The sequence below is a fragment of the Piliocolobus tephrosceles genome, chromosome 20 (genome assembly GCF_002776525.5).
Source record: "Piliocolobus tephrosceles isolate RC106 chromosome 20, ASM277652v3, whole genome shotgun sequence".
NCBI classification, from domain to species: Eukaryota; Metazoa; Chordata; class Mammalia; order Primates; family Cercopithecidae; genus Piliocolobus; species Piliocolobus tephrosceles.
In genome coordinates, this window is record NC_045453.1 from 3,699,152 (window position 1) to 3,726,679 (window position 27,528).

At 51.1% G+C, this 27,528-nt stretch overlaps 1 protein-coding gene across 5 annotated transcripts; it reads right to left on the reverse strand.

The window, feature by feature from the left end:
* Positions 1-4,648: 4,648 nt before the first annotated feature.
* Positions 4,649-26,012, reverse strand: RBCK1 (RANBP2-type and C3HC4-type zinc finger containing 1). Of its 5 annotated transcripts, none has more exons than XM_023220366.2 (12): positions 24,675-26,001; positions 23,442-23,638; positions 15,471-15,564; positions 15,160-15,358; positions 13,958-14,079; positions 13,681-13,854; positions 12,445-12,605; positions 11,234-11,345; positions 8,185-8,364; positions 7,092-7,190; positions 6,587-6,730; positions 4,649-5,325 (listed from the first exon to the last, which is right to left on the reverse strand). In XM_023220366.2, exons 2-12 carry the CDS (start codon positions 23,576-23,578, stop codon positions 5,245-5,247), a joined length of 1,503 nt encoding a protein of 500 aa, XP_023076134.1. In that variant the 5' UTR covers positions 23,579-23,638; positions 24,675-26,001; the 3' UTR covers positions 4,649-5,244. The 5 variants fall into 5 exon arrangements, with proteins under 5 accessions (XP_023076134.1, XP_023076133.1, XP_023076135.1 ...); XM_023220365.2 differs by having other exon boundaries at positions 23,442-23,586; positions 24,675-26,000; XM_023220367.2 differs by lacking the exon at positions 23,442-23,638.
* Positions 26,013-27,528: the final 1,516 nt, after the last annotated feature.

Genomic DNA, 27,528 nt, shown 5'->3' on the forward strand with positions numbered 1-27,528 from the left:
CTGAGTTCTGTGAGCCAGCCTGGCAAATCATCCCACCCAAAGAGGGCGGTCAGTCCGATGTGCGGAGGGGCGGTCTCGTGGGACAGCCCTGAACCTGTGGTTCCATTTCCAGATACTATAGGTACGGTCAGCACGGAATTGAATTGGAGGATACCCAGCTGGTGTAGGCTGCAGAATTGCTTGCTTGCTTGGTGTCGGGAGAAATCCCCAACACATTTGGCCACAGATGTCTCTTGGCGTTGAGAGAGCAGCGGAGGAAAACACAGTTTGAGTTCATGTTTTTTCCACCCTGGGTACTGTCACAGTTGACGCAACTGGTGCGGGTCTGGGGTGCTCTGGGCTACGTTTCACACCCTGGTCTGGGGATCCTAGGAGCTGGCATTTGTTTTTGGATCCTAACCAGAGCTTGATGTGCCGCTTCTCCTCCACCTGGCCTTTCTGTCCACAGAGGAGCTGCTCAGCCTGCTCTTGCCAAGCTTTCCAACATCCTCCAGACGCTGCCGGCGGCTGGGGAGCACCAGCGAGCGCACAGCAGTGCCCGGTACAGGGCCTCCACCCTGGGGACGGGGCCATCAGGGAGGCCCTATTGCCTGTGGTGTTCGTTTTCCTTGGCCCAGAGGGGAGATGTGCAGGTTCCCAGGGCCAAGCCAGTGGCACTCGGCTCCTGCCACTGTGGGCCAGGGTCACGTTGCCCTTTGATCTGACAGTCGTGGGGTACACAGGGCTGCCCAGGGCACTGTGCTGCCTCTGCAAGCTCACACCAGAGCTGCACTCCAGGAGCAATCTGTATCCTGCAGCAAATTCAGGGGCGCTTTCATAGAAGGTGAGGGTGGAATGTGAAGGATGAAAAGAATTATGGTAATTGGAGAACTGAAGGAAGGGTACGTGTGGGATACTAAGAAATATTTGGTCTTCCTCCTGGGTTCCTGACACGGGGCTCCAACAACCCTTGGGATTTCGTGAGTGGTGAGTGTCTTGGTACTCATAACCCCTTTCCAGCCCATTTGAGTTAATGCTAATGAAGTTGTTAAGACTAGGGCCCCTAGATTGCCTCAGGGTCGCTCCTGCACCAGGAAGACCAGGTGATTTCGAGGGTGGAAACTTTCGATCCCAAGCAGTGACTCCTGGGAATCAGGCTGACTGACATGGAGCGCTTTACAAACTTGAGATTCAGGGCTGGGCACGCGGTAGCTCACGCATATAATTCCAGCACTTTGGGAGGCCGAGGCGGGCAGATCACCTGAGGTCAAGAGTTCGAGACCAGCCTGGCCAACATGGTGAAACCATCTCTATTAAAATACAAAAATTAACCGGGCATGGTGGTGGGTGCCTGTAATCCCAGCTACTCGGGAGGCTGAGGCAGAAGAATTACCTGAACTTGGGAGGCGGAAGTTGCAGTGAGCCAAGACTGTACCACTGCACTCCCAGCTCTGGGAGACAGAGCAAGACTCTGTCTCAAACAAACAAGTAACCCAAAACTTGAGATTCCAGTGGCTGCCAGTTGCTCCCATCCCTTACCCTGTTCATCTCGCGTGTGGCTGTTCCTGCCCGCACTGCATCCCTGAGGACACCACACCAGGAAGCGTCAGGGCAGGGCGATCCTCAGTTCTGAGTCACTCTGGCAAATTATTGAACCTGAGGGGGTGGAGTCATGGGAACCCCTGAATGTGTAGTTGGCCAGGAAGTGTGGGTAGCCCTGATGTTGGTGTCAGACATCTGGAAAAGTGTCAGAGAACACCACACAGTATGCAAGGCTGAGGGGAAACGCCAGTGTAAAAATAACACGTGAGTAACAAGTTTAGGTGGTTTCGGGCCAGCAAAGCCCAAAAGGGTTCCGGTTTAGGGTCTGTGGAGGAAGGTGGCCCTGTCCGTGGAGCATCGGGGCCAGGCGGGGATGGCTATAGTGCTGTGGAGAGGAGTTAAGCCTGCCTTGAGGGTGATTTGTGGGTGAAGATAGGCCTTGACCTGAGCTGGGTTTGGAGGGAGAATTATTGGTGGCCTGATGGGGTCTTAAACTGAGGGTCAAGTGTGTCCCTTCCTTCCTGGCTGGATGAGCATCTAAGTCACTGCCTCTCGGAGGCTCACGTCCGTAACAGTAAAGCAGGGATGGTTTTGTCCCTCCTGGAGGGCTTCCTGCAAGGGTGTTGGTGAAATGCATTTCTAGTTGTGAAGCTGTGCGTTTTCGTGAGCAGTTATCAATCAACAAACACCTGTAGCCAGTCCTGCACTGGGCCCACGATCACCCAGGGGTGAAGTGGTGACTGAAAGGAGGAACAGGCCAGAGGCCTCACCAGCCAAGAGGTGATGGGGCTGAGACCCAGCCTGGCTGTATCTTCCTCCCCCTGCCACTGTCCCCTCTGGTGTTCTGGTGGCCCCTGCTGCCAATTCCTGCTCCTCACGAGGGCCCCTGCTCCTTGTCTTTTCTCCAGACTTCCCCATGGTTGGCACTTGGGAGCACCAGGCTGCGGGCTCACCTCCAGCTGCCTGCATTTGAGCAGATTCCATGCCAGCCCCAGGCACTAGAGGAAGACACCAGTGAGCGCCGGCATAGGCCACGGGGCCACCTCAGTGGCAGCTGCTCTTTATCTGAGCAATGGGCTTCCACTCACCTTCCCCTGCCCCGTCCTGCCCCTGGGGAGAGAATGATCATTGTGCCACGCAAGTACATTTGGGACCTCCTGCTGCTTCCTCTAGATGGTTTGAGTCCAAAGCCCTGGGGCGTAGTTTTCATTCTGCTCTTGAGAGCTGGTGCTGGGCTCTCAAGGTCTGGGCCCCTGGCATGGGGTGAGCCTTGGGAGGTGGAGGCCCCTCCACCTGGCCCTGCAGTAGAGGGTGCCCTGGGCCTGCTCGTCTTAGATCTTTCACTCACAGGTGCAAGGAGTGTGGAGCTGAGGCAGGAACCGGAGTTGGCCCCGCACAGCCCGCTGCCCCTCCGCACCACTGCAGCATGGACGGGGCGGGTCAAGCAAAGCCACAGCCAGCACAGCCCTCTCTGACCGTCTCACCCTCACCTGTGATACACTGTGGGTAGAGACCCACTTCATTTTCCTCTTAAGAGGATAGTGCAAGGGCACTGGAAAGGCCTGGGCGTGAGTCCTGGAGTGGTCAGGACTGTGGCATACTGGAAGGTATATACCACATGAAGAGACTTGACATCTCTGCGACTCCATTCCCCCCATGTGGAAGTGAGGACCTGGCATTACCAAGCTTTAACATTTTCTTTTTTTTTTTTTTTTTGAGACGGAGTCTCGCTCGGCGTCCAGGCTGGAGTGCAGTGGCCGGATCTCAGCTCACTGCAAGCTCCGCCTCCTGGGTTTACGCCATTCTCCTGCCTCAGCCTCCCGAGTAGCTGGGACTACAAGTGCCCGCCACCTCGCCCGGCTAGTTTTTTGTATTTTTTAGTAGAGACGGGGTTTCACCATGTTCGCCAGGATGGTCTCGATCTCCTGACCTCGTGATCCGCCCGTCTCGGCCTCCCAAAGTGCTGGGATTACAGGCTTGAGCCACCGCGCCCGGCCAGCTTTGACATTTTCAAGAGAAGCCGGGCATCTAGATTTTAATGTGGTAAAAGATGTTGCCAATTTAAAAAGATTGGCAACCAATTTAAATTTCGAAAACATTAGGTGGACTGATTACAGCCGGTGGCACCACAAGAGAACAATCTCTGCTTTTGTCTGGTGCTCAGGCTCCTGAGAGACACTAGGCCAGGCCCTGGCAAGAGAGGGAAGAGTGGGTATGAGACAGCGTCTGCCCGAGTTGGTCCCATCCACGCGCCTGCAGCCTGGCTCTCCTCTGCTTTTTCTGTTTCCTCCCAGTTGGTGGTTCTGCCTGGGCCTTTCTGCCTCCAGGGCCGGGAAGGCTGCCTGAGTGCGCCCCTCATCCTCTGCAACAGTCGACTGCCCTGAGCCAATGCAGGTAGTGCCGGCAGGACCCAGTCCACTCACACGTTCTCGGACAGCTCTGCGCACAGTGACTGGGGCCAGCTCTTGAGTCTTGGCATCCAACAGCAGGTGGCAGCGCCTTTCCAGAGGCCAGAACAGACCCTTCCCCACAACACCACAGGCCTTCAGCAGAAGAGGCGCCCTCCACCTGCTATGATGATGGTCACATCACAATAAATACCAGATCTCACCTAAAAGGGGAAGGAGGGTGGGTCACAGAATGGAGGACAAACGTAGAGAATCAACATCCCAGGACCATGTCTTAGTAACCTCTGACCAGCACAGAGTGGGTTCTAATAAATACTGCTGAATCGATACTTTGCCTTCTTTCTTGAGATGTGAAAATTAGGATGGACAACCTCACCCCTCAACAGCAGCAGCTTCATTCCTTCTTGAACTATCTACTTGCCAACCCTGGATGCCTGCTGAGAGGTCAAAAGGGAGCAGGAGTGGCAAGACTTCCCCTCCCGCCCCTAAGCCCATCCTTCTCTGCAGACTTGACATACTGCACACTCCGCCTGTCCTGGCTGACGGGGACCCAAGCGCATCCTGGTCCCCGAGGCTGCGCTCAGTCACAGCCTCATTCTACCATCGATGGACTGACAAGTCAACTTTCTGAGGCAGTTCCCAGAGACCTCAGGATCCTGCCTGTGTGGAGAGTCCCAGCCCAGGACATTCACTTCCTCTCAAGGACATCACACTCATCCTTTCCTGGAAAACCATTTTAATTACAATAGCTTACACACGCGGCAGAGAGGGAGACGCAGAACGGACCTGAGGGGCTGTGCTTTCAAAACTGCCCAGTCTCCTTCCTGGCTCTGAACAGGTTAGCAAGAGTTCTAAGCGGCCCCAGGCCTCCAACCACAAAGGCAGAGAACAGTTAGCCCCAGAAAGCTGACAGGGGAAGGCAGGGAGGCTGAGAGTGCTTGGTATTCGAAAGATGAGTGTTGGGGTGGGCGGAGTATGGAGTCACACAGAGGCTCCACCTAGCAAGGCCTCTGGCCAGGGGCTGTGTTTAAGGCTGGGGTCAGGCAGAGGTGGGAGCAGCAGGGGAGAGAAGTCTGGCTGGCAAGCCCCAAGGGAAGGACAAACGCACTGGGGCAGATGTGACCACGGACAACAGCAGTGCAGGCAGGGCCCCTACAACGCTACAGCAAGCAAGGTCGTCCACGAAGCTCAGGGACTTGGTCTCCGCACAAAAGCATCTCCCAGCCAGAAGTTAGAGCCAAAGCCCCAAGCCCAGCCCTGCCCCATAACAGAATGTGGATGTGGGGCTGTGTCAGCATGGGGTCCCACCACTTGCTCAGTGGCAGTTCTGACAGCTTGGGTGGCAAGGAATCCCATTCATCCTGCAGCGGCAGCCCCCGCTGGTGTCTCCTGGGCCCTAGAAGATGACAGGAAGAGAAGAGAATGTCAGGGCAGTGCAGAGACTGCCCCCACAGCCGAGCACTCTCCCACCTGGGCCTTTGCCTCTGCAGGCCCTCCTGCAAGCATGGCCTTGTCGGCCTCAGCTACCTGATGGAGAGTCACTAAAGCCTTTTCTGGGCTCCCACAGCACTCAGTCTACCCAAGCCTAGATCCAGGAACAGGCCAGAGAGAGGATCTGACCACTCTGCATATTCTAGACATGTCAGCATACTGGCAGCATGCAAGAGGGCAGTTTCCTCTGCCTCTGAAAGTCTGAAAGTCTACCTGAACGTAACAACAGGCTCCCAATTCCAGAGCACACCCCTAATAATGACAGCTACCATTTGCAAGAGTGCTCACCAAATGACAGACTCTCTAAGCACTTCTCTTGCAATTTTTCCACTTGATTCTGACAACAAGCCTGAGATAAGCCCAGCTATCATCTCCATTTCACAGAGGAAATGGGGCTGAGAGAGGTGAGTGGCAGCCTAATCACACAGTCGGTATGTGCCAGAGGCAGGGGCCAATCCATCTCCGACTCCAGATGGAACCTTTACTTGCTGTCCTCTAGGGCAAGGGTGGGCAAACCTTTTCTACAAAGGGCCAGTCATTTTGGGCTGGGCAGCCATATGGCCTCTGCCTCTGCAGTGTAAAAGCAACCACAGACAACATGTAAATGAACGAGCACGGCTGTGCTCCAAAGCACTTTACTTATGGACACTGAAATGTGGATTTCATGTAATTTTCACGTCACAAGATAGTCATCTTTTGGTATTTTTTCAACCATTTAAAGATGTAAAGGACATTCTTGTGGCCGGGCACGGTGGCTCACGCCTGTAATCCCAGCACTTTGGGAGGCTGAGGCAGGCGGATCACCTGCGGTCAGGAATTTGAGACCAGCCTGACCAACATGGAGAAACCCGGTCTCTACTAAAAATACAAAATCAGCCAGGCATGGTGGCGCATGCCTGTAATCCCATCTACTTGGGAGGCTGAGGCAGGAGAATCGCTTGAACCTGAGAGGCAGAGGTTGCAGTGAGCTGAGACTGCACTATTGCACTCCAGCGTGGGCAACAAGAGCGAAACTCCGTTTCAAAAGAAACAACATTCTTACCTCGGGAGCTGTACAAAGTCAGGTGCTGGGTTGGATATGGCCCATGGGCTGTAGTTTTCCAAGCCCTCCTCTAAGGCAAACCCACAAGGGCACCCTCTCCACACCACCACGAGTGAAGACTCACCCCGGGGCCCCAGCGTGGGCCCTTGGTGACCCAGCAGATCTCGGTGTGGCAGACGGTGCAGCGGATCCAGTCGCAGCCGTCCTTCTTCTGTACCACGATCTGGCACTGGGGGCAGCGCATGGCCTCGCCCTGCTGCAGCATCACCTGGAGCAGGACAGGCGCTGGCCTTGGGGCGGGGCTGGGGCAGTCACCCAGCCTGGCTCCTCCTCATGGCAGGGAGAAGGTAGTGACCCTCTGGTGCTGTGGAGTCTCTCCTGTGCAGCTCCGCCAGGCCAGGCTCCGTCCAGCAAGCCCCTCTTCATTCCCATGGTCTCCACCCTCCACCCAGATGCTCTTCCCAACATGACAACTTGGCCTAAGTCCCATCTCTGGATGGAAGTGACAGCCAGAAGGGAGATCGGAGCCTCCAGGGATGTGTGATCACAGCCCTTGCTGAGAAGCCCCCAGGCCCCACCTGGATCCCAGAACTTAAAATCCCTAGGCCTCGGCCCTGTCCCAGCCTCACCTTCAGCATCTCTGTCGTCTGCCGGGCAGCCACATCATTCTGAGCCCGCAGGGCCAGGTCCTCCTGATACTCCTTGCAGTTCATCTGCTCGTGGATGGCCTGCAGCAGGTGAGGGACTCACGGTGAGAAGGTTCCTCAGGGGGTTAAGAAGCTGGGAGAGGTGAGGCGCAGGGCAGGAGTCCACAAAGGCACCTAATGCCTCTAAGTGTAGTCACTGGCAGGACCTCACTTTGTAAAGCATAAGCCATTTTACAGAAGAGGATACTGGCACCAGGGAGGTGAAGTCAAGGTCATCACATATGCTAACAGCAAAATATACCTCAGCCTCCTGAGTAGCACAAGCTACTAGCACACGCTGGTGCACCCAGCTTATTTAAGTTCTGATGGGCACGGAAATCCCTTACACCCCTAAGGTGAGACCCCGCATCCCTGCCAAGGCCCTGCCCGGGGTTACAGGCCCAATGACCCCAGACTGAGCTTGCTCAGGCTGAGTGTGAGACCAGGCTCCAGACTTGTTTACCGGCTCCTCACCTTCCACTTTTGAGATAAAGGGGCAGGGACAGGCCTGGGGGAAGGATCATGTAGGGCTGTCTGGGTTTGGGGTCAGCACTCAGTTCAGGACAGGGGCAGAGACGTGGCATAGGGCTAGGGTCAGGCCTTAGTCTGTGACAGGTTCAGTGAGAAGCCAGGGTCAGAGCTTAGTTCAGGGTCTGGGCTGAATATGGGACCACCTTAAGTGACAAGTGCAGGGTCAGGTTTGGTCAGAAGCCGAGTCTATGGACTTGGATGGGGTCAGGGCTCAGTGTGGGACTGGGATTCAGTCTGTGACTGGGGTTGACTGGTTCCAGGTCAGGGCTCCATTGTGGACCAGGGCTGCCTAGGTTGGAGGCTCCATCTGGGGCCGGGGCTGGGACTCCATCTGTGGGGCCAGGGCTTGGTTCAGGCTCGAGCCACACTCTCCCACTGACATGCAGCTCTAAGTCATGACTAGCAGGCCAGCGTCACAGCTCCCTTCCCAGGAGAACAAGCACTGCAGTATGGTAAGCTCCAGGCAAGATGACAGTGACTAGGTGGGGTGAGTCCCTGGCCCCACCTTGCAGAGCAGGCAGTTGACATGGAAACACACAGGGCAGGTGAACTCGTTGACATCATCCTCAAAGAAGCACCACCCCTTGCAATCTGGGGTCTTGCAATGGTAGCTGAAGGCACTGCGGTTTTCAGCAATGGAGATGCCCAGGTCTAGAAATCGCTGGTAATCCTCAGGGGTCAGGAGCTGCCAACAGAACACGTCCTTGTTGCTCAGGATTCAGAACACCTGACATATGACCCTTGATCACCACATACCTTCCAGAAAGCCCCCAGCCCATAAACTCCAACCCAGGCCAGGCTTTTTCTTCATGTGATTCTCATAGTATTGAAAAACTCCATTCAAAAAGTGGATTTTAGGCCAGGCGTGGTGGCTTACACCTGTAATCCCAGCACTTTGGGAGGTCAATCAAGGCAGGAGGATTCCTTGAGGCCAAGAGTTTAAGATCAGCCTGAGAAATAGAGTGAGACCTCATCTCTACAAAAAAATTAAAAAAAAAAAAAAAAAAAAAAGGCAGGTGTGGTGCTCACACCTGTAGTCCCAGCTACTTGGGAGGCTGGGTTGTGAGGATCGCTTGAGCCCAGAAGGTCAAGACTGCAGTGAGCCATGACTGATGCACTGCACTCCAACGTGGGTGACAGAATGAAATCCTAGCTGGAAAAAAAAAAAAAGAAAAAGGAAAAGAAAAGTAAATAGAAAGTGGGGGGAATTTCTAAAAGTTTTGGTGGTGGATGGTGGTAATGGTTGCACCACAGTGTGAATGTACTTAATGCCACTGAACAGTACACTTAAAAACTGGTTAAAATTGTAAATGTTATGTCTATGTTCTCACAATAAAGAAAAGAACATAAATAATAAGCAATGTTGGGAAAGACATGATTAAACTAGTATCCTATAAAGAAAATGTGGTACATATACACAATGGAGTACTACTTGGCCATAAAAAAAGAATGCAATTCTGTCGTTTACAGCAACATGGAGGAACTGGAGGTCATTATGTTAAATGAAATAAGCCAGGCACAAACAAACATTACATGTTCTCACTTATTTGCAGGTGCTAAAAATCAAAACAACTGAACTATTGAAGACAGAGAATAAAAGGATGGTTACCAGAAGCAGCGAAGGGTAGTGGGGTGTGGGAAGGGAGTGGGGATGGTAAACTGGTATAAAAAAATAGAATAAGAACTGGTATTTGATAGCACAACAGACAGACTACAGTCAATAATTTAATTGTACATTTTATAATAACTAAGAAAGCATAACTGGACTGTCTATAACACAAAGGATAAATGCTTGAGGGGATGGATTCCCCATTCTCCATGATGTGATTATTATGCACTGCATGCCTGTATCAAAGTATTTCATGTACCCCCAGAAATGTATACACCAACTATGTACCCTCAAAGATAAAAAATAAAAATTAAACAAAAGCTGACCCACCAGGGAGGCCCAGGTGAAATCAGTGGGGCCCTGCCCAGATCAGAAGAACCATCCGGATAAGTCCAACCCAAATTATAGTCATCCCTCGGTATCCAGAGAGAATTGGTTCCAAGATCCCTGCAGATACCCAAATCCAGGGATGCTCAAACTCCTTATATAAAAGGGCACAGTATTTGCATACAACCCACCAACATCCTCCCATACGCTTTAAAGCATCTGTAGATTACTTATAATACGTAATATAACATAAATGTTATATAAAGTTTATGCTGTACTGTTTTTTAAATTTGGTTTTTATTGTAATTTTTTTGTTTTCTTAAGAATATGTTCTATCCACCGTTGTTGAATTCTCCAGTGTGGTACCCACAGATACAGACGGCCAACTCAACTTGCAGATTTATGAGCTAAATAAATGACTGTTGTTTTGAGCCTGCAGTGAGTTGTTACACAGTAAGCGCTAACAACAACAAAGGCTTACCATGTGACAAGCACTACTCTAAATATACATACATTTTTTGAGACAGAGTTTCGCTCTGGTTGCCCAGGATGGAGTACAATCACACAATCTCGGCTCACTGCAACCTCCACCTCCTGGGATCAAGCGATTCCCCTGCCTCAGCCTCTGGAGTAGCTGGGATTACAGGCATGTGCCACCACACCCAGCTAATTTTTGTATTTTTAGTAAAGACGGGGTTTCTCCATGTTAGTCAGGCTGGTCTCGAATTCCCGACCTCAGGTGATCCACCCACCTCAGCCTCCCAAAGCACTGGGATTACAGGAATGAGCCACTGTGCCTGGCCACACTACTCTAAATTCTATACACTTCTGCTCTGCCGTAATCTTTGCAATCCTGGAAATAGAAGCTGTAACTCTGACTCTAAAAGAGATGAGATAGAGGCATAGAGAGGTTAAATATCTGACTTGTGGTCACACACCCAGGCCACCAGACTCCAGAGTTCCCCGACTAATTTTTTTTTTCTTTTTTTGAGGCAAGGTCTCACTCTGTTGCCCAGGCTGGAGTGTAGGGGCACAATCACAGCTCACCGCAACCTTGACCTCCCAGGCTCAAGCAATCCTCCCGCCTCAGCCCACTCACTCCTGACCCCCGCCCGAGTAGCTAGGACTACAGGAGCATGCCCCCGCGCCTGGCTATTTTTTGAATATTTTTTGGAGAGACAGGGTTTTGCCATATTGCCCAGGCTGGTCTGGAGCTCATGGGTTCAAGCAATCTGCCCACCTTGGCCTCCCAAAGTGCTGGGAATACAGGTGTGAGCCGCCGCGCCCAGCCGAGTCCCTGACTCTTAACAACTCTGCTGTCTTTCCTTCATAGATGTGGTTTCTTGACTAGCTGCTCCCCTCAATTCTTTCTCTGCTTGGGGTCTCAGCACCCCACATAGACAAATCTCTTGAAAAATGTCTGGGGGGCCGAGGATGGATGATCGCTTAAGCCCAAGAGTTTGAGACCAGCTTGGACCACGAGACCCCCATCTCCAAAAAAAAAAAAAAAGAAAAGAAAAAGAAAGAAAAGATGCCTGCTGCCTGAGCCAGTCCCTACCTGCCTGCTCCAGGCCCAGTTCCTTAGGACGGGGGTATGTCTCCCACCCCGAGGCCTTACCGCCTTGATCTCCCTCTCCAGCAGCTTGCCCGAGCACGAGTAGGTGTTGTCAATGAAGGGGCAGGAGACCTCCGCCTCCTGGCTGTTGCGGATGGTGCCCTGCAGGCACTCCCTAGGGCAGGGGAGGGGAGAAGAATTAGGATCACAGGAACCCCATCCACTGGGGACTCCACCCCTCATATGGCAAGGCCTGACCCCAGGGGCCTCACTCAGTCACCCCAGATGGGCTTCTCCTCAATATCCCCTTCCTTCCCATCCTCTCACCAACCCATCACCAAGGCCTCCACCCTGTCTCCATACTGCCGCTGTAATTCTCTGGTCCGGGCCCCACATCCCCCGCCTGGGCGACTCCAGGAGCCTCCTCACTGGGCTCCCTGAATCCATCTGGTCCCTAAAGTCTATCTCAGAACAGCAGCCATGTCTCCCCAGTGACCCCCATCCCACCCAGAACAAATCCCAACTCCTCATCGCTGCTCACAGACCCAACACCTCCCTATCCTGCTCTTTGATTACCCCCTTCATCCCTCTGCTCCAGCCACCAAGAGACCTCCTCAGCCTCCTCCAAAACGCCAGGCCCACACCTACAGCAGGCCTTCCAGTCCCTGCTCTGGAGCTACCTCCTTGGAAGCTTCCAGACCACCCTTTCTAGGAAGGACTCCTGTTGTCTCTTAACATACTGTATGTAGCATTTGACACAATTCACAAGGACATCAACCAGCGATTATCCAATTCACATCAGCCTCTCTGCTGGAATGTAAGCTCCAGGAAGCAGGCACGGAGCCTGTCACCCAGGGACTGCTCCACAAGGGTCTGCTGTGGTGAGTGGGTCTCTGTTCCCCACATTCAGGGGTGGAAGGGCCATGACAGGAGACTCAGAAACTGGCAGATGCCCACAGCGAGGCTTAGAGCAGCGTAGCTGCAGGAGCCTGGGCGGTGAAAAGTAGAGGGGAAGAGAGGCTCTGGAGTCTCCACCCATGCCTGCGTTCATGTCTAGGCTGCTTCTCTTACGAGCCATGTGGCCTTGGGTAAGCTGCTTGGCCTCTCTGTACTTCAGGTTCCTCATCTGCAAAATGGGGAGACGGAGCCTACCTCGTAGGTTTTCGCGGGCGTCCAATGAGGTATCAGAGCACAGGGCCCCACCCACGTCCAGCCCTGCGTAATTGGCGGCTTTAATAAAGCTGCATTGCCGGGGGTGGGATTGGGGGCCGCACCTGCAGAAGGTGTGCAGACACTCACGCAGCACCACGGCCTCGCCGGGCGCCAGCACCGAGTAGCACACGGGGCACTCGGCGGGCTCGGTGTTCAGCACCAGGCTCCTCTGGTCCAGCTGGACGTGCTGCAGGTAGTTCCCCTCCTGCTGCTGCTGCTTCCGCTGGGCACACGGGGCGGGGCCACGGGGTGGGTCAGGGCCTCGGGGGCAGGTCAGACCACGAAGGGGGAAGGACCGGAGGGCGTGGTCAGGGCTGGGTCAGACCAGCAAGAGGCAAAGCTGGGAGCCAGTCAGGATCCGGGATCCGGAATGGGGGTGGGCAGGGGAGGTCAGGAGCAGGAAGGTTGGGAGGGGCGGGGCTGGGAGAGAGGCCAGGCGGACTGTGGGGAAGCCAAGGGAGGGGATGCCGGCCAGGTAGCCAGGGAAGGCATCAGGAGAGGGAGCAGTGGCAGCAGGGAAAGGAAGGGGGCCAGGGTCTGAGTGGTGAGTCAGGTAGCAGGGCAGGGCCTGGGCCAGGGCTGGTGGAGCCAGCTCAAGGTCAGGGGTGGGGAAGTGACAAAGCAGGGGAGCAGAGCAAGGATGAGACAAGAACAGGAGTGGGGTGGCCAGGGGCAGCACCGGGTCCAAGGGGAATGCAGGTGGGCCAGGGGTGAGATCAGAATGGGGAGCACTCGGGGGTCAGTGTCTGTGTCATTAGTGTGTGTGTCACGATGGGGGCGGGGGAGGGCTAAGGCACAAGACCGGGGTTGGGGGTCATCCCCCTAGGGAGCAGTGAGGGGCCAGGCCAGGCTCTCAGGAAGTCAAGGGTGGGCCAAGCCTGAGAGGGATGAGGTCAGGAGTAGGAGAGTCCAGGGTGACGTCACGACAAGGTAGAGTAGGATTAGGTCACAGGCAGGTGAGGGTGAGGTCCGAGCTGAGGTGTGGTCATGGCTAGGATGCTGGGGTCATAGCCAGCCATACTTGTGTGGTGTGTCAAAGCTAGGGATGGAGCCACAGCTCACGTGGGAGTGAGGCATGTGAACCTGGATGCGCATCACAGCCAGGGAGTGGGTCTCAGCCACAGGGTGGCCTTTGAGAGAGGGCAGGTCACAGCCAGGTGCAGGGTCACTGCCAGCAGCGTGGTTGGGAGGAGCAAGGCAGTAATGGGGAGGAGCGGCAATGCACAGGTGTCTCCCTTCCTGGCCTACACCTCCCCCGTGCGGTCTGCAGGTGTCTGTCCAGGGACTTCCGCACCCACCTGCTGGTACTGACGCAGCGCCTCCTCCTCGCCCGCCAGGCGCGCTCGCTCCTCCTCGTCGGGCTGGTATGAGGCGGGGACCTGGTAGGCCTCTGGGCGTGCCCGGCAGCACATCTCACAGCCAGGCCGCGTGGGCTTGTTGATGAAGGTGCACCCAGGGCACTGCCAGCCCACCTGGGAGCAGAGTGGGCTGTGAGCCAGACTGGACAGGGTGGGGCAAGGGAGGGGCACAGAAGAGGATACTGAGGCCAGGGAGGTGTGGTCAGGGACAGCTTACCGGTGGGGGCTCGGGCACTGCATCTGGCTGCCCCCGTCCGGGTTCCTGGGGGACCCTGGGCTTTGGGGGGCCTGGTTCCAGAGGGCCCCGTGGCTGCAGTGTGAGGTCCTTGAAGCCCAGATCTGTGGGGAAGGGTTAAGGGGTGGTGGTTCCACGTGGCCCGCTTGGTCCACACCCATGGGGGTGGGTCTCCCTGAGCCAGCCAGGCAGACCCTCCCCCTATCCTCTCCCTCCTCCCTGGGGGCATCTCCAGCTTCCATCTGGCCAAATGGGCATCCTGGCTCCTCCAGGGTCAGGGTCCCTATTCCACCCGCAAATGCTTCTACGTCCTCTGAGCTTCAAACTCTACCATAACACTGCCTTTCTGTGCCTCCTGAAGGATTCACCAGGAGGGACACAAGAGCACCGCTGAGGCGGTCCTGCCAAAACAGCGGCTCGCTCCATTCCGGAGGAAACATCAGCCCCTACCCCCGCCACAAAAAAGAAACTGGCCTAGACTCTTTGAAAGGGACTGAGACATGGCAGCTGAATGCCAAGTCTTTGCTATAAATGATAATGGTGGGACAACTGGTAAAATCTGAGTAAGATCTGTAGATTGGATACCAGTACTGTATCAGGGTTGGTTTCCTGAGCTGGATTGTTATGCCTAGTAATGTAAGAAAATGACCTTTCTTTTCAAGGGAATGCACACTGAATTATTTAGGGGAAAGAGACACCATGGCTGCAACTTACTCTCAAAACGGTTCAGAAAATAAAATAATTTTATATAGCAAGAGAATGATAAAAGAAAGCAAATATGGTAAAACCCACATGAAAGGCACACAGGAATTCTTTATATACTACTTTGTAAAATTTGGCAACTTTTCTGTAGGTCTGAAACATTTCACAAGTTAAAAATTAAGAATAAACACTAGTTATCATCACCGTCATACCCAGTTTATGATTTTAGCAAACTGGGCAGCAGATAGGAGTAACCTTGCCCAAGGTCACACAGCTGGGAATGCCAGAGCCTGGATGGAATCCACCCCTCCCCATGCCAGCTGTTGTCATGATAGGTCCCTGAAATGCTCCCTCCCATGTGTCTTCGGTCCTCTCTTCCCCACTTGGATAAAAACCCAGGGGCTCTGCCCCTGCTTGCCCTACACTCTCAAGTGAGTCCAGGGCCCCCGCTGGGTCCCACGGTGCTCAGGGCAGAGCCTCACCTTCCAGCATCCGCAGCTGCCGCTCCCGCTGCAGCTCCTGAGGGTTGAGGGAGGTGTTGCGGGCTGACAGCAGATAGAGGTAGGCACTGTCCCCATTCTGCCGTACCCCATGGGAGTGCAGGGTCTCCTGGTCTCGTGCCAGCCGCTGCCCAATCACCCACTGCTGCAAGACTGGTGGGAAGCCATAGTCCAGAAAAACCTGGTGGGGGCACAGAGAGAGAGAGTGGGAAGGCAGGGCCAGAGGAGAGAGAGGAAGCAGGAGCGAAAGGGAGAGCCTCCACCCCAGTGTCGCCCTCAGCCTCCTCACTCACCATGTCTTTGAGGGATGCCACTGTCATATCAGGGCGCACTGTGAGCCAGATGGTGACGGTGTGCATCTGAGCATCCTCCACGCTCACCCACAGCCTGCGGAGAACAGCAGGGGCTCAGCATGGGCTCTGGCCAGGGGTCCAGCCTCAGCCACCAGCTACAGACATGTACGTATTTGCACACAGGCGTATGGCCATGCACATACACACACACAACCCCCGGTCTGGGGTAAGCCCCACCCATGCTTCCTCCTTTATTAGAACCCACCAGTTAGGCCCCTCCAATGGCTCCATGCTACTCTTAGAATCAACTCATGGCAGCACACGAGGGCCTCCATGATCTGGCGCCTCCCTGACCTCTCCAACCTCTTCTATCTTCTCTCCCCTGCTCCTTAGTCAAACCACCAAAAGTTGTTGTTTACTATATGCTAAGACTATTCAACGCACTGAATGTGTATTAACTCATTTAATCCTCTCAACGAACCCATCAGGCAGGTACTGCTATATCCCTGTTTTACAGATAAAAATGTGAGGCACAGATAGGTTACAGTGACTCTGCCAAACCAGGCAACTAATAACTGTTAGAGGCAGGATTCATTTGTATGTATTGATTTACTTTTCAGACACAGGCTCTCTTTCTGTGGCCCAGGCTGGAGTGCAGTAGTGCTACCTTGGCTCACTGCAGCGTCAACCTCCTGGGCTCAAGGGATCTTCCCATCTCAGCCTCCTAAGTAGCTGGGACCACAGGCTCATGACCCCATGCCTGGCTAATTTTTTAAGTTTTTGTACAGACAAGGTCTCACTATGTTGCCAAAGCTGGTCTCGAACTCTTAGCCTCAAGTGATCCTCCTGCCTTGGCCTCCTGAAGTGGGATTACAGGAGTAAGCCACTGTGTTCAGCCAGAGGCAGGATTTAAATCCACATGGTATTATTCCAGAGAAAGTGGTTTTAACTTTCTCGAGGATCCTCCAACATTTTTGAAAAATCAAAAGCATGAGAAGATGAAAAAACAGAACTGACCCCAAAGCAAACAGAGATCATTTAGGGTATGGAACAATAAGCAACAGTAAAGTCTAAGTAGTACCTTCAGAGAGATTTAGGAAAACATTGCATTCAGAAAGCAAGAAAAGGCATGAAGTAACCAAAAAATGAGAGAGTCCTGCACATTAAAAGTGACTGCTGAATCCCAGCACTTTGGGAGGCTGAGGTGGGTGGATCACAAGGTCAGGAGATCAAGACCATCCTGGTTAACACGGTGAAACCCTGTTTCTACTAAAAATACAAAAAAAAAAAAAAAAAAAAATTAGCTGGGCACTGTGGTGGGCGCCTGTAGTCCCAGCTACTCGGGAGACTGAGGCAGGAGAATGGCATGAACTCGGGAGGTGTAGGTTGCAGTAAGCAGAGATTGCACCACTGCACTCCAGCCTGGGCAACAGAGTGAAACTCTTTCTTAAAAAAAAAAAAGGAAAAAAAAAAGTGACTGTTGACTACCTGAACCTTTATCTCTAACTACCAGTTACAGGAAAAATGGGAGATAGTAAATGACACCATGATAGTCTGGGTATTTGTCCCTGCCCAAATCTTATCTTGAACTGCAATCCTCAGTGCTGAAGGTGAGGCCTGGTGGGAGACGTTTGGGTCATAGGCACAGCTCCTTCAGAGCCTGGTGCCCCTCTCACGGTAGTGACTTCTCGCCAGTGAGTCCTCGTGAGATCTGGTTGTTGTAAAGCGTGGCACCTTCCCCGCAACTCTCTCTCTTTCTCCCTCTCTCACCATGTGAAGTGCCTGCTCCCGCTTCAGTAAAAGCTCACTGAGGCCTCCCCAAAAGCCAAGCAAATGTCGGGACCATGCTTCCTATGCAACCTGCAGAACTGAGTCAATTAAACCTCTTTTCCTTTTTTTTTTCTGAGACGGAGTTTTGCTCTGTCGCCCAGGCTGGAGTGCAGTGGTGCAATCTTGGCTCACTGCAAACTCCACTTCCCAGGTTCACGCCATTCTCCTGCCTCAGCCTCCTGAGTGGCTAGGACTACAGGCGCCCGCCGCCATGCCCGGCTAATTTTTGTATTTTTAGTAGAGACGGGTTTCACTGTGTTAGCCAGGATGGTCTCCATCTCCTGACCTCGTGACCCGCCCACCTCAGCCTCCCAAAGTGCTGGGATTACAGGCGTGAGCCACCGCGCCCGGCTAAACCTCTTTTCTTTATAAATTACCCAGTCTCAGATATTTCTTTGCAACAATGCTAGAGTGGCCTAATACATACCATGAAGAGGTAATGGATAGATCCAGAATATGGGGAAAATTCTAGAGGTCAAAAGACCAGGTTTCTTAAAAAAACTAGTGGCATAAAAATAGAGAAGAATAAAAGAGACTTAAGACATATTAAGAAATGCTATGTGTACCTCTTGTTTGGCTCTTGATTTGAAGAAAACAAACTGTAAAAAGCACTAATGAAATAGGAAAATTTGAATATAAACAGTGCATTAGGGGATTTAAGGAATTCTTATTCCTTTTCTAAGGTGTGATAATAGTATTGAGGGTTTTTTGTTTGTTTTTGTTTTTGTTTTTTTTGAGACAGGGTTTCACTTCTGTCACCCAGGCTGGAGTGTAGTGGCATGATCTTGGCTCAGGGCAGCTTCAATCTCCTGGACTGCGGTGACCCTCCCACTTCAGCCTCCCCGGTAGCTGGGACTAGAGGGGCGCACCACCATGCCCAGCTAATATTTTGTAGAGATAAGGTTTCACTATGTTGCCCAGGCTGGTTCTGAACTCCTGGATTCAAGCAATCCACCTGCCTCAGCCTCCCAAAGTGCTAGGATTACAAGCATGATCCACCGTGCCCGGCCAAGTCCTAATTTTTTGAAGACACATACTAAAGATTTAAGGATAAAATAACATCTGAAATTTGTTTAAAAGTAGTCCAGAAAATGTTCTTAAAATTCTTCAGGTAAACAATTTGAATACCCAGTTGACTATCAATGAATTGAGAGAGCAAAATATAGAATTTTTTTTTTTTTGAGGAGTCTCGCTCTGTCACCCAGGTTGGAGTGCAGTGGTGCAATCTCTGCTCACTGCAAGCTCCGCCTCCCGGGTTCACGCCATTCTCCTGCCTCAGCCTCCCCAGTAGCTGGGACTACAGGCACCCGCCACACTGCGCCCAGCTAATTTTTTGTATTTTTAGTAGAGATGGGGTTTCACCATGTTAGCCAGGATGGTCTCGATCTCCTGACCTCATGATCCACCCGCCTCGGCCTCCCAAAGTGCTGGGATTACAGGCGTGAGCCACTGCGCCCGGCCTAGAAATTTTTAAACATGCAAAAACTAAAAATTTACCACATTTTCTACATAAAAAGTTCTTGAAAAACAAAAATAGATGAGTCGATACAGGAGAATAGAAGAAAAGTAAAACATGAAAAGTACTGGATCTTAACCGCAAAATGTTCTTCCAGCAATAAGGGTTTTGAAACATAAAAGTGCATATAGTTTCGACTGCACTAGTTATTCTATAGTGAATAATATTTCCATAATCAAAATACTATAAATCCTTTCTAGTAGTATTGCACTTTTAGAATCAACCTAGAGGCAAAGCATAAAAGCCTTAATTACGTTAGAAAAGAAAATTTTTAAAAGCTATAATCTTAACACTATCAACAAAAAAATACAGCTTGAGCTCTCTCATTCAATGTCACATCAAGATCACTGGTGAACAGCAGAGAATCACAAAAACAGCTGCAGTCAAAGCTTAAACACTTAATTTTGACTTACATGCTATAAATGCATATTCACTGGCCAGTCTCTAGGTGTACAGCCAATGGCTTTTCTTTCTTTCTTTCTTTGAGACAGGGTTTCACCTTGTCACTCAGGCATGATCATGGCTCACTGCAACCTCAACCACCTGAGGTCTAATAATCCTCTGGCCTCAGCCTCTCAAGTAGCTGGGACTACAGGTGTGTGCCACCCAACCTGGCGAATTTTTTCATTTTTTGTAGAGACAAGTTCTCACTATGTTGCCCAGGCTGGTCTTAAACTCCTGAGCTCAAGTCATTCTCCTGCCTGAGCCTCCCAAAGTGCTGAGCCACCATGCCCAGCATGAGTTTATACCTGCTGACTGGAGTTTCCCATGGATTTTTCTTTTTTTTGGTTTGTATGAATCACATCCATAATCATGATCTATATATTTCTAGTAGCAGCTTCTTTAAAGTGAGCAAGAACTTAGACACACTCCTGAAGCATCAGAGCACAGAGCCCTTCTGGATTTTTACTGTATTTCCTTACTACTGTCTCACCCAAAAGTGTTAATCTGTGTGTGTGTGTGTGTGTGTGTGTGTGTGTGTGTGTATGTGTATGTGTCTGTGTGATTTGTCTGTTGTCTTTTTAAAGCAATCAGCTTATTTTCACAGAAACAACTCTTTCAGTGCTCATGTTTTATTAATTAATGTAACAGCTAAGTAAACTATGTTACTACCAATAACACATACAACAGGCATCATTTGCTAGGAAGCATCGGGTCCATCGATGAGAACCCAACAGCAGGTCTGAGAGGTGCTGGTTGCCCACAGCCTCTCAAAACTCAGGTTCTGATCCAGCAAGTCTGAGGTGGGACCTGAGATTCTCCCCATGTTGTGGTCCAGGGGCCACACTTTAATAGCAAGATGGTGGCTGACATTGTACATTTTACAGAGGAAACGCCAGTGCCAGTTAGTTAATTCAGGACATCAAGTAGAACTGGGAAAATGTCCACAATGATACTTCAACAAAAAAAGTCATGAAAAGCAAAGGTGGAAGATGAGTATGTTAACTTCCTCATTTTTCATAGCAAGGAGTACACAGGTACTGTCTCAATCAACCATTTCAAGAAGTAGATATATCAATATTTTGTTTAAAATCAAGTGGCCAATGATCTACAGATTCAATGAAATCCCTATCAAAATCCCATTTTTTTTTTCTTTTTTGCAGAACCAGACAAGCTGATCCTAAAATTTATATGGAAATTCAAGACACTTGCAATAACCAAAACAATATTGAAAAAGAACAAAAGCTGGAGAACTTCCATTTCCTGATTTCAAATACTATGAAGTTATAGTAATCAGAACAGTGTGGTACTGGCATAAGGGCAGATATATATTATAGTTCAATGGTATAGAAATGAGAGTCCAGAAATAAGCACTCATATTTATGGTCAATTAATTTTCAAAAAAGGGTTAAGATGATTAAACAGGGGAAAATAGTCTTTTTAACAAATAGTGTCGGCACAACTCAATATCCACATGCAAAAGAATGAAATTGGACCCTTACCTCACACCATATATAAAAATTTAATCAAAATGGACCAAAGACCTAAATGTAAGAGCTAAAACCATAAAATATTTAGGAGAAAATATAGAGGTAAATCTTCATTACCTTGGATGAGGCAATGATTTCTTAGATATGACACCAAAAGCACAAAAAACAAAATAAAACATGGACTACCTGGACATCATCTAAATTTAAAACTTTTGTGCTTCAAAGGACACCATCAACAAAGTGAGAAGACAACCCACAGAATGAGAGAGAATTTTTGCAAATCATGCAGCTGATAAGGCCCTTCTATCTCAAATGAATAAAGTACTCCTACCACTCAATAATAAAAACATAAACCCAGCTGGGTGTAGTGGCTCATGCCTGTAATCTCAGCACTTTGGGAGGCCAAGGTGGGTGGATCACCTGAGGTCAGGAGTTCAAGACCAGCCTGTCCAACACAATGAGACTCTATCTCTACTAAAAATACAAAAATTAGCTGGTGTGGTGGTGGGCACCTGTAATCCAGCTACTCGGGAGGCTAGGGCAGGAGAATCATTTGAACCTGGGAGGCGGAGGTTGCAGTGAGCTGAGATGGCTCCTCCATTGCACTCCTGCCTGGGCAATACAGTGAGACTCCATCTCAAAAAAAAAAAAAAAAAAAAAAAAAGATAAACCCAATTTTAAAATGGGCAAAAGACCTGAATAGGCAAACCTCCAAAGAAAATATGCAAATGGCAAATAAGCACATGAAGATGCTCAACATCATTTGTCATCAAATGGTTAGGAAATTGCAAATCAAAACCACAATGAGATACCTCTTCAAATTTACTAGGATGACTATAATAAAATAGATAAATAACAAGTGTTAGAGAGGAGGTGGAGAAACTAGAACCCTCATATATGCTACTGGGAATGTAAAACAGTGTAGCCACTTTGGAAAACTGTCTGTCATGTCTTTAAAAGGTTAAACATAGAGTTACTGTATGACCCAGCAATTCCACTCCTAGTATGTACCCAAGAGAAATGAAAACACGTCCACACAAAAAGTTGGACACAAATGTTCATGGCAGCATTGTTTATAATAGCCAAAAAATAGAAATACCCAAATGTCCATCAACTGATTTAATGAGTAATGATAATGAGGTATGTCCATACAATAGATTATTATTTGGCAATAAAAAAGGAATAAGGTTCTGGCTGGGCATGGTGGCTCACACCTGTAATCCCAGCACTTTGAGAGGCTGAGGTGGGAAGACTGCTTGGGCCAGAAGTTCAAGACCAGCCTAGGCAACACAGCAAGACCTTATCTCTTAAAAAATTAGCTGGGTGTGATGGTACACGCAAGTAGTCCCAGCTACCTGGGAGGCCAAGGCAGGAGGACTGCTTGAACCCAGGAAGTTGAGGCTGTAGTGAGAGATGATGGCACCACTGCACTTCAACTTGGACAACAGAGTGAGACCCCATGTCAAAAAAAGGGGAATGAAGTTGTTATACATGCTACAACATGGATGAATCTAGAAAACATGATCCTAAGTGAAAGAAGCCAGACACAAAAGGTCACATGTTGTATGATTCAACTTATATGAAATTTCCAGAGAAGGGAGATCCCTAGAGATAAAAAGTAGATTAGTGGTTGCCTAAGGTTGGGGAGTTAGGGAAAAGGTAGAGAGATGGAGACTGACTGCTAATGAGTACAGGTTTCTTTACAGGATGATGAAAATGTTCTAAAATCGATTGTGGTAATGGTTGCACAACTTGAATATACTAAAAGCCATTGAACTGTATACTTTAAAAGGTTGAACTGTATGGATAAATAAATAAATCTGTTTTAAGAAAAATCAAATGGGACCTACCATGAGAACTGAAAATCAGAAACCATAAAACTATTGCCTTACTATCCAGTAATGAAAAAGCCGTCAAAAAAGAACCATAGACACTAATGTTTATTGAGTGCATAACACACACCAGGCACTGTGCAAAGTGTTTCAGCATTGAGTTTAAGTCTCCTGGAGCAGAGACTGACAGTATCCATTCTCTTCCCTTCCCTTACCAAGCAAACCCCTGAATTCTAGTTGAATATCCTGGCTATACAGTCTTCCCTCAAGTTGAACTGTAGCTGTGCAAATCAGTTCTGGTCCATAGGAATTAATGGAAGAAGTGTGTACAACTTTTGAGCTATGCTCTTTAGAGGAATGTGGAAGGGTGCCTTTCTTCCCTTCCTCCTGTGATGTGATGGCTGGATGGAGCTGGAATGGCCATTTTGCACCATGAGGAATCTGGGAATGAAGGGCAGAACAGTGAGAGAAGCAACATGAGCCTCTGAGGACTGTGGGGAGCAGAATCCCCCTATCTGGACTCCCTGCCATAAATTTGTTTATGTCACTGTTCCGTTTTCTTCTGTTGTGTAAGGACTAACATACAGTACACCTCCTAACAACCCTATGAGATAGCTACTGTTACAGTCATCCTAATACAGTACACCTCCTAACAACCCTATGTTATGGTCTGATTTTTAAAATGAGGACACACTGAGAGGTGAAGTGACCTGTCCTATATTTCACAGTTGATTAATGACATAACAAGGGTTAGAAGCCAGGCCTCCTGAAGCCAGAACCTGCCATTAGGAAGAACTGTTTTACAGGCAAGAATGTCCTGTCCTGCTGTCCCTAGGGTTCAGGCCAGCCATGCACTCCTCACCTGATGTCCTGCGTTGGGGAGACCTCAGGCTTCAGTTGCACATTCAGGGGCACCCGTTGCTCTGCCAGCCAGATGGCACACTTCATTGCCACCTGTTCATCCCCGCCCGCCACTGCTCGGGTGAGGCTCAGGGCCATTTCCTCTGCTGAAAGCCAGTACAGCAGGAGCCAGTTAGCACAGGGTTTTATTTTCAGGAGCTGGGCATAATGGGGTAGGAAAGGAGACGATCCTTTGTGTGTGCTGCTTTCTCTGTCTTCCTGGTGAACTCCTACATATCCTTCAGCACCCAGACTAAAAGTCCCTTTCTCTGGGAGGGGTTCTTTGATATTCCCCACTCCTCCTCACTCTAGGCTCATTTGGTTCTGTTTGTCCTTCATATTCCCAGGGTCCCTCATATCCAATAAGCAGTTATTGAGTTCCTACTGTGTGCCACCCACTGTCCCAGGAACTGGAATCCGACAGAGATTTATAAACAGGGTCCCTCTCCTTATGGATCTCCCTGACCAGTGGGGAGACAATGAACAAGTTTAACAAGAAAAAAAAAAAAAGTCAGATTGTGATCCTTGCTGGCAGGGAAATAAACAGGTTAAGGAGACCAGGGGAGGCTTCTGGGAGGGAGTAACACTGAAGGTGAGACCTGAAGGAGGAGAAGCTGCACATGTCAAGCCCCGGTGGGGAAGAGTGGTCCAGGTGGAAGGAAGAGTAAGGGCCTTGGCCAAGAAATGGTTGGATGAGAACCGAAAAAAACCAGTGGGGCTCCAGTAGAGTGAGCATGACGGGGTGACTGAGGAGAGATGTCCTGTGGGCCACCCAGGGGCACTGGGTTTTGTTTGTAGAACACAGAGGGGCATGGGAAGGTTTCCAGCAAGGCAGTGACTGACTTCCCTTCTACAACCCTAGGTGCAGGGGGCAAGAGAAGAGGCAAGGACCCCTGCTATTCAGGTCAACTGAGGTCTGTATCCCACCAGCCCAGGAGGTCTCCAAGTTCAATGCCCTGTGTCCTCTGCGAGTCCCCAAGCCCCATCTCAGCACAGAGCTGGCCCAAGGAGTTCTCAGGGCCCCAAGATGGCTCTGGAAGCCAGCAGGTACTAAAGGAGGAAACTGATGGGGAGGGGGGCAGAGGGAGGGCAGGCTAGAGCCCCCTCTCCAAGGTCCTTCCAGGCGGGCAAGGCCAGGTCCTGCGGGGCCCACTTCCCACCAGAAGTTCCCCAGCCACCTCCAGCCTCTGCCCACCTTTCTTGGTCTTCTCGTCCATCTGGCGTGGCTGCGCCCATCCCCCTGCGGGGGACCGTGCCTCTTGGGAAATGCTACCTCCGGGTCGCCTGGGAGGGGCGGGAGACCAGGAGCAACTCAGCCAGGCCGTGTGGCCTCCGGCGCGGCCCAAGTTCTGTCTGTGCCTCGCTGTCCCCGCGGCAATCGGGAAGCATCACACTGCCTGGTGACCAGGCCCGGATCCCGAGTGGGGCGGTGAGAGGGCAGCGGGCGCCGAGACAAGTCCGCACTGGGCGCAAGAGGAAACGGGACCAGCCGACGTGGGGAGAAGCGGGGAAAGGACGCCCGGACACCGCCCAGCCGGGGCGTTCCAAGTCCCGGAGGACCCCCACTTGCGGGAGCACTCTTGGCGTCCTGAGTTTCAACGCAAAGCCCTCTCTACTCCCGGGAGGCCCCAGTTCTTCGCAAGACTAGCGGCTTCGGCGGAAGAGAAAGTGAAAGTGGCGGCCCCGGAAGTAGGGCGGGACTGGGAGGGGGGCCGGAAAAATTGTCCCCTCATCCGGGACCTCCACTGCCCGGCCACCCGGCGGCGGCGGACGGCGAGCGAGGGGTCCCAGCGCTCCTGGCGCTCCTGTTTGGGGCGACCCCACCCCGTCCTCCGGGGCTGACCGCGGACCCCCGGACCCCAGCCGGGCTCACCGTGCGGGCTGCGCGGCGGAGCAGCGGGAGGAGGCGGGGCCGAGAGGCGGGGTGGGCGGGGCGCGGGGCCCGGGGCCGGGGGCCCGGGGGCAGTAGCAGGAACCTGAGCAGGAGCTGGAGCCTGGGCTGGAAGGCGGCTAGATCCACAGCGTCGAGCTGCCGGGGACGGGTTAGGAGCGCCCCCTGCGAGCCCGGCGCCTGCTCACCCAAGCCTCAGGCATACCGCGGGGCAGGCCCGGTCCTCGGCTTCGTTTGCAAATGAATAAACGAAGGCTCTGTTTGTTGATGACCTGTCCAAGGCCACTCAGCCGAGGTTTGAATCCAGGCCTGGCAGGCTCAGGAACCCGCCCTTACCCAGGTCCAACGCTGCCTCTCAGCGGTCACCGTCTGTCTTTTCGTTGAGCTGTTGGTGAAGTTTGCATTCGCCTGCTTTAATTTTTCTCCCGCTCCTCGTCCCATCGATCAGCAGATCCTGTGGGCTCCACTTGCAGACTCTCATCCCTCACCTCCTCCGGCCCCATCCCGCTCCAGCTCCATCAGTGCTCCATCATCTCAGGGGTCCTGAATCAGCCTCTTCCTGGGCCTCCTTGCTTCTCTTTTTGCCCTCTTCTGTCCATTTCCATCCAGCTGCCGGAGAATCCTGTTAAAATGTAAATCAAACTCAGGCCACTCCCCCACTCAAGTACTCCCATCTCACTTAAAGCAACAGCCGAGATCTTCCCCAGGGCTTGCAAACTGCCTCCAGATCTCTGTCTTCGTAGCTGACTACCCTGCCCTTGCCTCACTCCACTCAAGTCCCGTTGACCTGCTGGGTCCTGGAGTAAGTCAGACACACTCCCGCCTTAGGGCCTTTGCACCTGCCATAACCCAAACGTTTGCATGACTCGCTCCTTCCCTTTATTTTGGTCTTTACCCAAAAATCTTCCCTAGCTACTCCATCTGAAATTTCACAGACACACATGTATCCAGCATTTCACATCCGCCTTCCTGGCTTCATTTTTTTTTTCTTCTCAGCATCTATTACTGTCTAACGGAGCATATTTTACTTATTTATGTTTTTCTGGGTCTGTTTTCCTCTCCTAGAGGGCAGGGACTTTGGTTTGTTTTGCTCACTGCTGTGTTCCTGGTGTCTAGCACAGTTCCAAACACGTAATGGAGGCTCCATATGTTGAATGAAGGAATGAACCTGATCTTCATCTGAGATAAGTTTTCTTTCTTTTTTTCTTTTTTCTTTTTTCTTGAGACAAGAGTCTCGCTCTCTCGCCCAGGCCGGAGTGCAGTGGCGCGATCTCAGCTTACTGCAAGCTCCGCCTCCCGGGTTCATGCCATTCTCCTGCCTCAGCCTCCCGAGTAGCTGGGACTACGGGCGCCCGCCACCAGGTCCGGCTAATTTTTTGTATTTTTAGTAGAGACGGGATTTCACCGTGTTAGCCAGGATGGTCTCGATCTCCTGACCTCGTGATCCGCCTGGCTCGGCCTCCCAAAGTGCTGGGATTACAAGCATGAGCCACCGCGCCCGGCCCATCTGTGATAATTTTTCTTTTGCCTGAAACACATCTCTTAAGACAATGTTTTTCAACCTTGGCTGTACATTTGAATGGCCTGGGGCAAGCTTTTTTTTTTTTTTTTTTTTTTTTTGAGATGGAGTTTCACTCATGTTGCTCAGGCTGGAGTGCAGTGGCGTAATCATGGCTCACTACAGCCTCCAACTCCTGGGCTCAGCTTCCCGAGTGGCTGCAACCACCGGCACGTGCCACCACACTTGGCTAATTTTTGTAGAGACAGGGTTTGGTCATGTTCCCCAGGCTGGTCTTGAACTCGTGGGCTCAAGAGATCTGCCCACCTCGGCCTCCCAAAATGCTGGGAAATGGTTGCTATTGAGACATCATCACCTGTCAATCTAACTGCTGTTCTTTTTATAAACAACTTTATTGAGATATAATTTATATGCCATAAAATCCACCCACTTAAATTATACAATTTAATAGTTTTTAGTAACATTTACAGAATTGTGCACCCATCACCACAATCAAATTTTAGAACATTTTTGGCTGGGCATGGTGGCTCACACCTGCAATCCCAGCACTTTGGGAGGCTGAGGCAGGCGGATCACTTGAGGTCAGGAGTTCGAGACCAGCCTGGCCAACATGGTGAAACCCTGTCTCTACTAAAAATG